This window comes from Mauremys mutica, chromosome 9, assembly GCF_020497125.1.
Source record: "Mauremys mutica isolate MM-2020 ecotype Southern chromosome 9, ASM2049712v1, whole genome shotgun sequence".
Classification (NCBI taxonomy): Eukaryota; Metazoa; Chordata; order Testudines; family Geoemydidae; genus Mauremys; species Mauremys mutica.
In genome coordinates this window covers 99,534,666-99,546,670 of record NC_059080.1, presented here as the reverse complement: position 1 = coordinate 99,546,670, position 12,005 = coordinate 99,534,666, and the positions used below count along the sequence as shown (strand labels likewise).

The 12,005-nt window shown below is 46.7% G+C and overlaps 1 protein-coding gene across 2 annotated transcripts in view; it reads left to right on the top strand.

The window, feature by feature from the left end:
* The first annotated feature begins 3,462 nt into the window (after window positions 1–3,462).
* PSMD1 (proteasome 26S subunit, non-ATPase 1) overlaps window positions 3,463–12,005 on the top strand; it is a 129,196-nt gene continuing 120,653 nt past the window's right edge. The window contains exons 1-6 of one of the 2 annotated variants that reach the window (XM_045030085.1): window positions 3,463–3,596; window positions 6,885–6,928; window positions 7,970–8,043; window positions 8,309–8,478; window positions 9,492–9,697; window positions 11,015–11,158. In XM_045030085.1, the coding sequence (XP_044886020.1) occupies window positions 3,581–3,596; window positions 6,885–6,928; window positions 7,970–8,043; window positions 8,309–8,478; window positions 9,492–9,697; window positions 11,015–11,158 (654 nt within the window). In that variant the 5' untranslated portion in view covers window positions 3,463–3,580. Of the gene's footprint in view, window positions 3,597–5,323; window positions 5,361–6,884; window positions 6,929–7,969; window positions 8,044–8,308; window positions 8,479–9,491; window positions 9,698–11,014; window positions 11,159–12,005 lie in introns of those variants that run through there. The other variant, XM_045030084.1, reaches the window with a different exon arrangement.

Sequence of the window (12,005 nt, the reverse complement as noted above, 5' to 3'; positions counted from 1 at the left end):
TCTCTTTCTGTTCGTCTCTAAATTAAGAGCAGGTCACTTATTCGGACTCTTCATACTAATTTCAATGTTTACTCCCATAACAGCGGTTTTGTAATCTTTGTAATCTGCTAAAGCCTGATGAATTAACCATTTAAAATATCCCTGTAGAGACCAACAAAATGTATACAGACTTGGGTGCAAATTCTGCTCCAGATTGACACATTTAGTGACTTTATTGAAGTCAATGGAATCATTCTAGATTTATATGGAAGTAAACGGGAGCAGAGCTGGCCCCATGTATCTTCCACTGGACATTAGTCTAAAGAAGGAAAGTGACTTGGATGATTTTTTTTAACAAGTTAACTGGCCTTTTATAGGTGAAGCAGGTGTTTTATGTATTATTTAATTGGGGGACTAATTTTGGGATATTATCTTAAATACTTGATGTGAGGAATAAATAAACAGATTTAAATCCTACACTGTAGACTGCTTCTGAAGTTTTACTGATGTCTACCAGAATGATCCCCCCAATAACACGGATATGCGGCTTACTTGACTTTCAATTGATTTGATTTAAGATAAGCTGGCGGAGATGAAAGTCACTATATACCCCTTTGAGCACTGAAGGAAAGAGTGAAACCTGTCTTTGGTGGCAATCCACAGTGCACGGGTGAGCTTTAACTAGTGACCGAACACTTGTACTTGGATACTTGGGGGTGTTCATTGAGGAGAGGGACCAAATCAAACCAGATCAAACTTTGTAAAACTTCCAATTTTCTGTTTGGCCTGACTTTCCCCTCCTCCGAGTTTACTGACCGGAATGTCAGATCTATCCAAACTGGACCCAGAGCACGAGTCTACAAGCCTAACTGCTGTGCTGATAACCAGGGCACTGCATGAAAAGCAGAGGGGGCATCTGGACCTTGCACTGCTGTGTCAGCAAACAGTGCCAGGTTGCAGTGGAGAGGGATTTGGCAATGTTTTGTTAGAGGCAGACAGCTGGACTGGATGCTTTTCTGGGCAGGTTTCCCTTTTTTTCAGCTTGTGAGCTTAGATAAGATGGGAGAAAACCTGCCATGAGCGCTCTTCCTTGCTGTAGTTCCTGGCCTTGCCCTGTGATTCCTGCAGATGTGTGGTAAAAAACCCTCCTCCTTCCTTCCCCACCCCCAACTTCTGGGAGAAGCTGGGAGCACTTCTCACTGGGTAGGCTCTTCAGGGCCGCAACCATCTTTTTGTTGTGTCTGTGCAGCACCTATGCAATGCAGCCTGGGCCATGACTGGATAGTTATATTGCTATGAACGCTTATAGCAACAAAGCTTGTTTCAGTGAAGAGCTGGGGGTAAACAAGCCCTTAGGAAGTTCCCCTGATGTTCAGCCTAATTTTTCCCATTCTTAACTTCACAGCTGGCTGTCTCAGTGTTCCTTTTCTCCTCCATGTTTCATGGCTCCTGGTGAGGGTCCCAACTTTCTACCTGCACAAAACCACCCTTGCCCCGCCCCTAGCCACGCCTCTCCTCTGAGGCCCCACCCCCACTCCATTTCCCCCCTCCCTCTGTCGCTTGCTCTCCCTACCCTCACTCACTCATTTTCACTGGGCTGGCTCAGGGGGTTAGGGTGTGGGAGGGGGTGAGGGCTCCAGGGTGGGGCCAGAAATGGAGTTCAGGGTGCAGAAGGGGGTTCTGGGCTGAGGCAGTGGGTTGGGATGTGAGAGGGTGAGGGCTCCAGCTGGGGGTGTGGGCTCTGGGATGGGGCCAGGGATGAGGGGTTTGGGGTGCAGAAGGGGGCTCCAGGCTGTGGGGTGGAGCCGAGGGGTTCAGAGTATGGGAGGGGGCTCTCGGCTGAGGCAGGGAGTTGGGGTGTGGGGGGTATGGGCTCTGGGCTGGGGGTGTGGGTTCAGGGGCCAGAAATGAGGAGTTCAGGGTACAGGAGGCGGCTCCAGGCTGGGGTTGGGGTGCAGGTGAGGGCTCTGTCTGGGAGTGTGGGCACTGGTGTGGGGACAGAGATGAGGGATTTGGGGTGCAGGAGGGGGCTCCGGGCTAATGCTGAGGGGTTTGGAGGGCGGGAGGGGGATCAGGGTTGGGGTGTGTGGTGGAGTGAGGGCTCCGGCTGTGGATGCAGGCTCGGGGGGAGCAGGGAATGAGGGGTTTGGGGTGCAGGAGCGTGCTCCAGGCTGGAATCAAGAGGTTCAGAGGGTGGGAGGGGGATCAGGGCTGGGGCAGGGGGTTGGGGGGCAGGCTCTGGGCCATGCTTACCTCAAGCAGCTCCTGGAAGCAGCGGCATGTCTCCCCTCCGGCTCTTATGCAGTGGTGTGGCCAGGTGTCTCTGTGTGCTTCCCCATCCATAGGTGCCGCCTCTGCAGCTCCCGGCCAATGGGAGCTGCAGAGCTGGGGCTTGGGGTGAGGACAGCATGTGGAGCCTCCTGGCTGCCCCTATGTGTAAGAGCCAGATGAGGGACATGCCGCTGCTTCTGGGAACTACGCGTAGCTATGGCAGGCAGGGAGCCTGGCTTGGCCCCGCTGCACCGCAAACCGTGCTGACTGGAGCTGCCAGGGTCCCTTTTGGACCGGGCATTCCAGTCAAAAAATGGACACCTGGCAACCCTAGCTCGTGGTCTACAGCGACACCGAAGGGCTGGGTGCCAGGGACATACAGAGGTGATGGGATCTTGGAGGAATTGTGCCTCTAGCACGTTGTGTGCAGCAGGGGAATCATTTAATTTTTTTTGTGGGGAAGGAGAAGTTATCAGCCAAAACCCCTTATCTCAGGGTAGTCAATAGGTGGAGCACCACACAGGCCAAATCCCAATTGACAGATGCTTTTGAATGGACCCTGAAGTCTTTTTATTGACTTACTATTTTTTTAAATTATTTCTTTGGCATCTGGACCTTGCTTATTTCTTGACCAAGAAATTTAGACCTTGACCTACAGTAACTGATTACTCTTGATCTGTGTGATTATATTGCATCCTGCAAAGTTGGGGGTGGGTGATTGGGGGGAGTGGAGCCAGACCCATGAAATGTCTTTGGGGGCAACTGCCCCCCTGGTGCCCGAGGGTAAATGACACCGCTACTGCAATGCAAAGGGGTCTAGGCACGTGTGTGGGTGTGTGTGGGGATCTGGCTGCCCCCTGCCCTAGCTGCTGTGGGGCCGGGCTGGGGCCGTGCATAGCCCTCTCCTCCAGCGGGGAACCGGTGCCTGCTCGCCCCCCGCCTGCCCGGGCTGGGGGCTCCCTGCCCCATGCTCCCCTAGAGGGGCCCACCCCGCGCGGGGAGGGAAGAGTAGTCCAGCTTCTGCCTGACGCTTTTACCAGGCCCATGCCCGCAGGCTGAGGGCCGACTCGGCCCATGCCCCTTCTCCCCTCGCTCCAGGGCTGAGCCCCCCATTTTCCTAACGGCGCCGCCGGTACTTTGTGATCGGGCAGCTGCGAGGGCAGCCTGCTCCCCGGGGTCCTGTGGGGTCCTTTGACGACACTTCCGGGCCGGAAGGAGGCGACGGTGGTAGTGCTGGTCACGGCACGGACCCGGGTACCGGCATCGGCGGCCCCCCAGCCCCCAGCGCGGAGCAGCGAGCACCCCGGGCCGGGTGAGGCCAAGCGGCAGCATGATCACCTCGGCCGGTGAGTGCGGGGCTGGGGCCGGGGCCGGGGCCTCCCGCCCGCCCGCCCGGGATTTAGCTGAGTCAGGGCCGGTGACTGGGCAAAGCCGGAGCCGCCCCCGCCTCTGGGGACCGACCCCTCCCCTCCAGGGGGCGCCCTCCGCGGGTCCCCGCCCCCCTCCGCACTGGCGGCAGCAGAGCCACCGTGGGGGAATCCCCGTGTAACCGCCCCCCCCCCCGCTGGGCTCACCCCTGTCGGCCGGGTGTGGGGGGGGAGGCTGGTCAGGGAAGCTCGGACTCCTGGGTTCCATTCCTGCCTGTGCCCCCTACCTGCTGTGTCGCCTCGGGACAAGTCACTTCCCGCCTCCATGTCCCCATCTAGAACGGAGACCGCCCTGAGGTATCTGCCTCAGTTTCCCCATGTAGAACAGAGACCGCACTGATTTATTTCAGTCATCTGCATGCAGGGGCTTGGCTGATGTTCCCAAAGAGCCTTTAAGATCTCAGAGGAGCCTGGCTATAGAAGGGAAACATGTTTTGTTTTGTTTTTTCCTGGGAGGCAGCTTTTTCCCTTCACTTTATCTCAGCCGCGAAGATCAGCATGGGAAGCACTTCGTGTCAGGAACTGAGTTTAAAGGCTCTGACTTGCAGCTGGGCTCCTGCAGAGGAGGTTACCCTCTTTAGATCTTGCTCTCTGGCTCATCAGATCAACTCTAGGTTTAGCAATATTCATCTCAAGACACATTTATTTGTCTAAACATTTTTAGTAACTTGATCTGATTTTGTGCCTTTTCTTTTAACTTCCTGTAGTTAACACAGGGGTGGCCAACCTGTGGCTCTGGAGCCACATGCGGCTCTTCAGAGGTTAATATGCGGCTCCTTGTATAGGCACCTACTCCGGGGTTGGAGCTACAGGCGCCAACTTTCCAATGTGTCAGGGGGTGCTCACTGCTCAGCCACAGGCTCTGCCCTCACTCCACCCCTTCCCCTGAGCCTGCCATGCCTTCGCTGCTCCTCCTCCCACCCAGAGCCTCCTGCATGCCACAAAACAGCTGATTGGGAGGGAAGGGGAGGTGCTGTGCTGATCAGCGGGGCTGCCGGTATTACTGCATCCGAAGAAGTGGGTATTCACCCACGAAAGCTCATGCTGCAAAACGTCTGTTAGTCTATAAGGTGCCACAGGATTCTTTGCTGCTTTTACAGAACCAGACTAACACGGCTACCCCTCTGATACTTGACGTATTACTGTGGCTCTTTGGCAGTGTACATTGGTAAATTCTGGCTCCTTCTCAGGCTAGCCACCCCTGAGTTAATGACTCACTGCCTGAGAGAGAGACATTTTAGGGACTAGTTACAGTTACAAAACTAGTTACAAAATGTGTTTAGTCCTTGACATCCACTGTTGTGTGTCAGCTGCCACAGCTGGGGGAAAGATCCACTTTCATTGGTGCTCTGAACTCCATTGTGACTTAGCAGGATTCCATCCTGAACTTCTGGCGCTGCAGTGTGGATTCCTAGTCATAGGGAGACCATTTGTCCAGTTTTATACCATGGCCCTGCTTTTCTAATGATATTCCCCCAGCTGGTACTGAGCCAAAATCAGACCTGGCTTTGTCTTGTATCATGTGGGGGGCACAGTTTCAAAGAGAGCACCGCTCTGCCTCCACTGGCATGACCTTGCTCACACCATGTGTGGGAGATCATGCCAAGTGGGGATGAGGTCATGCCAACAGGCAGGCCCACATCATTCCTGGGAGTACTGGAATGTTTGGTATCCTGAGACTGAGTGAGTGGCCACCCTACCTATTCAGTGGGTGCAAATCCGGGCCTGACTACTATTCGTCAACATCTTAAATAATACAGAATTGGTTTTAGAGCAATAAATGACTCCTTATCTCCTCTGTGGCATGGGAGAGATGGAATCAGAACAGCTTGTTCCTGGGTATGTGGTGAGCTGCCTAGTGGGAGAGGTGCTAATCCCTTCCATCTGACTGCTCCAGTCACCTGAAGCTCCAGGGCTGCTGCTCAGCCTTTGCAAAGTGTCACTGAAATGAATATGGCACTTGTGCTTTGCATCTGAATGGGGCTTGGCACAGTAAGAATAATACTGTTGGTAAGATCCTGTAGAATAACAATGTGGTTTCTGGCTTAGCCTTATAGCAACAGTTATTGAAATTTATTTATTTTAAATTGTATAGTACGATCATTGTCCACTGTATGCAAGTGACTGTGCCAAACCAGTAACAGATCACTGTCCCAGGGAGGTTACAGTGTAGAGACACGAGGCTATTGTCCAGAATAAACACGGGTGTTTGGATGTTATAGCTGAAAACTGAATATATGAGTTTTTATAGCTTTCTTGAAAGCAGTGAGGGTGGTGAGCAGTGTGCTTGGTGTGTGGTGACTGGGAGCCTGTTTCAGATCTATGGAAGAGGCGTGATTAAAGAGCTGAAGTCTGGAGTGGGTGAAAGAGATGAAGGGTGAGGTTAGCAATTAGCAGAGTATAGGGCTCATCAGGAAGTACAGGAGGAGAGGAAGGCAGAGAGAGAGGCAAGTGCAGAGTTAGGGGGAGCTTTGATGTCAACAAGAAGTTTGAATATATGGAAGAAGGGAAGCCAATGTAAAGATTATAGAATGTGGGAGACCTGGGCAAAGCCAGCAAGAAAGGAAAACATTTTTTTTTTTTTTTGCTTTTGAGGTATTTGTTGCCTGAACACTTCTCAGGAGAGAGAAAAGGGAAAAAATTTATGGTTATTTTTTCTAGTTTGCAACCATGATTTCCTGTCCCCGATAGTTAAAAGCTCAGTTCTAGGTCTAAATCCCATTTCTGATGGGGGAGAATCAATTGGGATCATGTTTTGAACGGGTCATTTTAAGAATAAAAAAATGATGTGTGTTGGAGGGAGATAGCATAGGCTTGTTTCCTGTCGGCTATTTCTGGTAAATCAATAAGGTATTGAAATTTACAAGAATCCTATATGTGGAGTAGGATTGTATAAGATTCATTCCCCTACCTGTTCTCCCCTCCAGGAAGGGCATGGGCAGGCTGAATAGTGTGTACATCAGTGATAAAAGATACATTTTCAAGTGTCATAGTGATTTAATATTTTGACCAAGAGGCTTATACAAACGTATATGCTGTTTTAAAGGATAGATTTGCTATACGTTTGCAGTCAGTCTTTAAGTCTTTACCTAATAACTAAAACCATAAACTAGAACCAGCCTTTTTCTTTTCACCATATTGTTTTGTGACTAAGTGACATTTTCCGTTGCAATGTGTATCCCGGATGACAAGCTTCTTGTTTTGCAGCTGGAATTATTTCTCTTCTGGATGAAGAAGAGCCACAGCTCAAGGTAAGCTTGAAAATCCTGATTAGACCTGAGAACAACAAACCACAAGTTGAAACTTTGTATCTTTTTTTTTTTAAACAATAGAAATAGTCAGATTCTAGCAACCATAATAGTTAGAAAAGGACAGGTAGCATTCAAGCTGCATCCAGTCAAAAGGACTCGTTGCCAGGAGCCTGAGATGCACAGGCAATCCACGTGAAATGCAGCTAACTGCAACCAGTCTTTTCTTTTAATGCCCAGGATGTCTGCAGGTTCCAACATGGGTCATGCTGGGAACTCTAGTTTCTGGAGACTCTTTAGTTTCTAGGGTGCATATGGCCCAGGGGTTGCACTTTGGGTGTTCTTTTACTCTGTATTTTACTGTTTGAGTCAGAGTTAATCTCTTCTCACAAGTTTCTAACATAATTTGGGAGTGGGAGAAACCAAAATAATCTAATATCTCCATATCATCTTCTAAAAATGTTTAGTAACCCTAGTGGAGGGAGAAGAAAATAACCATGGAGACCTTACAGTTAATAAAATATACATATAGACTAAAAAGGCAACAGAGGCCATCGGAACCCAACAAACAACCCAAATCAGCAGAACAGAGGTAGTTGGCAAGTTGATGGCATCATCTTGCCCACAGGTTGTAATCAGGGTGGTCTGTATTCCTTGCGGGATGTGTGTTTTTCAGAATAGGCTGCTTTAGCCAACCTGCAAGAAAACAGGGACAAAGACAGCTGTGAGTCAGTTCTGGAGACTCCGAGCATTTTAAGGGATCTTGGTAAATAAGTCAGTTTGGCTCTGCTGTTCCCAGTGAAGTTGAGGGGAAGCAGGATCAGGGTTCCATATTCCCACCTATAAAATGGGGATAAAGAACCCTACATTTCCCCCCGGGGAGTCATGAGACTAAATTATGTTTGGAAAGCAGTGTGAGGATGTAGATTGCTCTGTAAGCAGTGGTGTTGGTGGCTTTGAGATCTTACTGTAGGATGCAGTCATAAGGAGAAAAATAGAATGAATGCTGCTCTTTAACAATGAAACTTCTATTACTTTCCATAGGAGTTCGCTCTTCACAAACTGAATGCTGTTGTCAATGACTTCTGGGCAGAAATCTCTGAGTCAGTGGATAAAATGTAAGAGAAGAAATAATTTATTCCTGGAAGGGTGGGTGCTCAAACAAAACATGGAATATAGTGTATCTGCCTTTCCTCTGGCTGCTTGATCCTGGTTAACATAGCAGTTATCTCCCCAGTTTCCAAAAAGTGTTCATTTTAGCTGGCTTTGGTTTGAGAATCTATCCTTCCAAAGATGCTGGTGAGGTTGAAAATTTCAGTTGGCCTATGCCTTTGGGGGGAGCTTTGCATGCTCAACTGATTGTCTTTTCTCTGACCTTTTCAGCGAAGTTCTCTATGAAGATGAGGGCTTCCGGAGTCGCCAGTTTGCTGCCTTGGTGGCTTCCAAAGTGTTTTATCACCTGGGAGCCTTTGAGGAGTCTCTGAACTATGCCTTGGGAGCAGGCGATCTCTTCAATGTCAATGACAATTCAGAATATGTGGAGACTATCATTGGTAATTGACAGTGGCTCTAAATGGAAAGCCCTCTAGTTCAGGGGTCGGCAACCTTTCAGAAGTGGTGTGCCAAGTCTTCATTTATTCACTCTAATTTAAGGTTTCGCGTGCCAGTAATACATTTTAACGTTTTTAGAAGGTCTCTTTCTATAAGTCTATAATATATAACTAAACTATTGTTGTATGTAAAGTAAATAAGGTTTCAAAATGTTTAAGAAGCTTCATTTAAAATTAAATTAAAATACAGAGCCCCCCAGACTGGTGGCCAGGACCCGGGCAGTGTGAGTGCCACTAAAAATCAGCTCACGTGCCGCCTTCGGCACGCGTGCCGCAGGTTGCCTACCCCTGCTCTAGTTGGTAAAACTACTATAACTTGAGATCCCACTTGCCTTTGCTGCTGTCCTCCAAATTCCCTGATCTCTGCTTAGAATTTGCTGAACAGATATTGCAGCTGCTTTTTCCAGCCTAGTATTTCTTGACTTTCTCTGTTTATAATTGTGTCTAGACTGAAGAACCAGCTTACGTAGCTGCTGAGATAATATAAATAAATATTGTGCATCTGGGAAGTCTTCTGCTGTTATACCCTCATCCAGAATCTCCTGTTGTTTGAAACAGTCTTGTAAACCATGTATGTGCCTTCAGCACTGAAGTCAAGACTTTGGGGCATATAAGTGTTCCCCCACTTAACAAAACTGTGGACCACCCAAGTGATTTCCATGTGTTCCCTTGTGTAACTAAGGGAACCATTAAGTAGGTTGATAGTGGGGTGTAAATGACTTGATAATTTAACCCTACATTGTGGTCATATAGTGGGTCAAGTAAATTTAATTTAATGGATTTAGACAAGACAAAGGTGATGTTAAATTCTTGTATGTATAGACACACATCTTCTTGGAGGGTGCTTATTTTTCTCCCCAAACTCTAGCAGTGAGATTTTCAACTGTCTTGTACTACATTTGAAGCTGTGTGTGTCCAGGCAGCTGATGGTGATTGTTCTTTATGTTCCATCTCAGCAAAATGTATTGACCACTACACCAAGCAGTGTGTGGAGAATGCAGAGCTGGCCGAAGTGGAGAAGAAACCTGTCGACGAAAGGCTGGAAGGGATTGTTAACAAGATGTTCCAGCGATGTTTGGATGATCACAAGTACAAACAGGCCATTGGTATTGCGCTGGAGACGCGTAGGCTGGATGTCTTTGAGAAAACCATACTGGAATCGGTAGGTGGAGGATTCACGTGTAGGGTTTAACTTTCCCCTTCAGAGTTTGGATCAAGAAATGGGAGGTTCAAGTGACTGTAAAGCTACAGATTTTGTTGGGGCAAAATACCAGTGAAGCTCACTGGGAAATGTTTGGTGATTCAACTTGAATGATGAGATTTTTACCTTGTCGTGTTTTGTCTATTTTATCTGTTGCCCCTTTTTAATATTTAAAGTGGCACTTAGTGCGCTGTGGTGGGTAAGCATCAGGCAGATAAGTTTCAGTTCTAGTGATGTTTTAATTTCAAAAATAATTTATGAAACTTTTTTTGTGAACAAATCTGAGGAATGAAGTGTTGGCAATAATTAAACCATCTCTTCCCAAAAAAGTTGTTCACCAGGAAGTGCGAGAGCCTCTCTTAGTTAAAAACTAAGTATAACCTAATATAACCGTGGAGGTTCTGATTATCCACAAACATGGCTCATCCTTTTTTGAATCTTGCTAAGCTCTTGAACTCTGTGTTGTCATGCAGGAGTTGGACGCATAGGTTGATTATGCATTATTCAAAAAAAGTATTTCCTTTTATCTGCTTTAAATTTGTAGCCTTTCCATTTCAGGGAATGTACCCTAGTTTTTGAAATAAGAGAGGGTATCTAGGAGTGCCCAAATTACCTTCTCTATTCCATTTGTTGTTCTGTATACCTCTAAGTCATGTCCCATCTTATTAATCTCCATCTCTTAAGCTAAATGGTCCTGATCTTTTCAGTCCTCATATGGAAGTTTTTCTACGCATCTAATAACTTTGTTCATGTCTGAACCCCTTCTGTTTCTGCTATAGCTTAGCTCAGATGCTCTGTTCAGAGCTGAATAGACTTTTCTCTTCTCAATCTCCTGTATGAAGTATGTGTATAAGTGGAATTCTTTGGCTGGATGGTCCATTTGGCTAACATTTCTATGTTGAACACCTGCATTTCCCTGGGATGAGTACCTGATGGTTAGGGAAAAGTGTGTGGGATAGAATATTTAAGTATTGAGCTCTCAAGGGACATTTGTGCTTATGTTTGAGGTTTTAATTTGGAGTGAATTTGTGTCTTTCCATGAGTATTGTTTCTTGGTAGTGGAGTATGCTTGTTTTGGTTATAAATGGTCTTCTGTTTGGGTCACATTTGTATGCATGTGGTGTTTGAGTTTCTATGAAAGAGAAAAATAAGAGACCAGATGTCAAGTTGTGTGTATTTTTCTGTCAACATAAAAGAAATTACGTGTAAATGGTTTTTATTCCTTAACCTTGTTTTGTAACAACATCATCTGGATTGTGTCTTTTCCATCAATTTCAGAATGATGTTCCTGGAATGCTAGCCTACAGCTTAAAGCTCTGCATGTCTCTGATGCAGAATAAGCAGTTCCGTAATAAAGTGCTGCGAGTTCTGGTTAAAATCTACATGAACCTGGAGAAACCAGACTTCATCAATGTGTGCCAGGTAATGTTGTGTACCTCTGCTTTTCATAAACACTTTGCTTAATAAAAATTACTGTCTTCTAGGTGTATCTAACTCCAATTCGCACATGGGCTTTGATTGTATTTAGTTAAACAAATGAAATTCAGTTGCTTAGGGGGGTGCTAAATATGGATTGAATGGAGGTCAATATTAAAAGTGGACTCTGATATTTCATACTTGGTCATGCTCATTCTTTTGAAACAAAGCTTGCTCTAAAACAACTAGAGGAGCTAGAACATTTTTGTCAATGATCTGGAAGTAAATATAAAATTACTGCGGATTAAAATTTGTGGATGACAGACTGGTGGAATAGTAAATAATAATGACAGAGTTGTCATACAGAGCCATTTGGATTGCTTGATTCACTGGTCCTCTTCAAGCAAAATACTTTTTAATACAGCCAAATTAAAGTTTGTGCATTTAGGAACAAGAAGTCCATACGTACTGAACAGAGGACTGTGTCTTGGAAAGCAGTGACTCTGAAAAGGGTGTAGGGCTCATAGTGGAAAAGCATCTGAACATGAGTTCCCAGTGTGATGCTTGGCAAAAAGGGATGATGTGATCCTTGGCTGTATAAACAGGGGAGTAGTGAGTAGGAGTGGGAAGGTGATTTTTATTTTTGTATAGGGCATTAGTGAGACCGATACTGGAAAAATGCATCAAGTTCTGGTGCCAACATTTTTAAAAGGATGTTGAAAACTTAGAGAGGGTTCAGAAAAGAGCCTCAAATGATTTGAGCACTGGAGAGAATACCTTCCAGTGAGAGACATAGATCTCAGTCTGTTTAGCTTAACAGAAAGAAGACTGAGAGGTGACTTGATTTACAGTG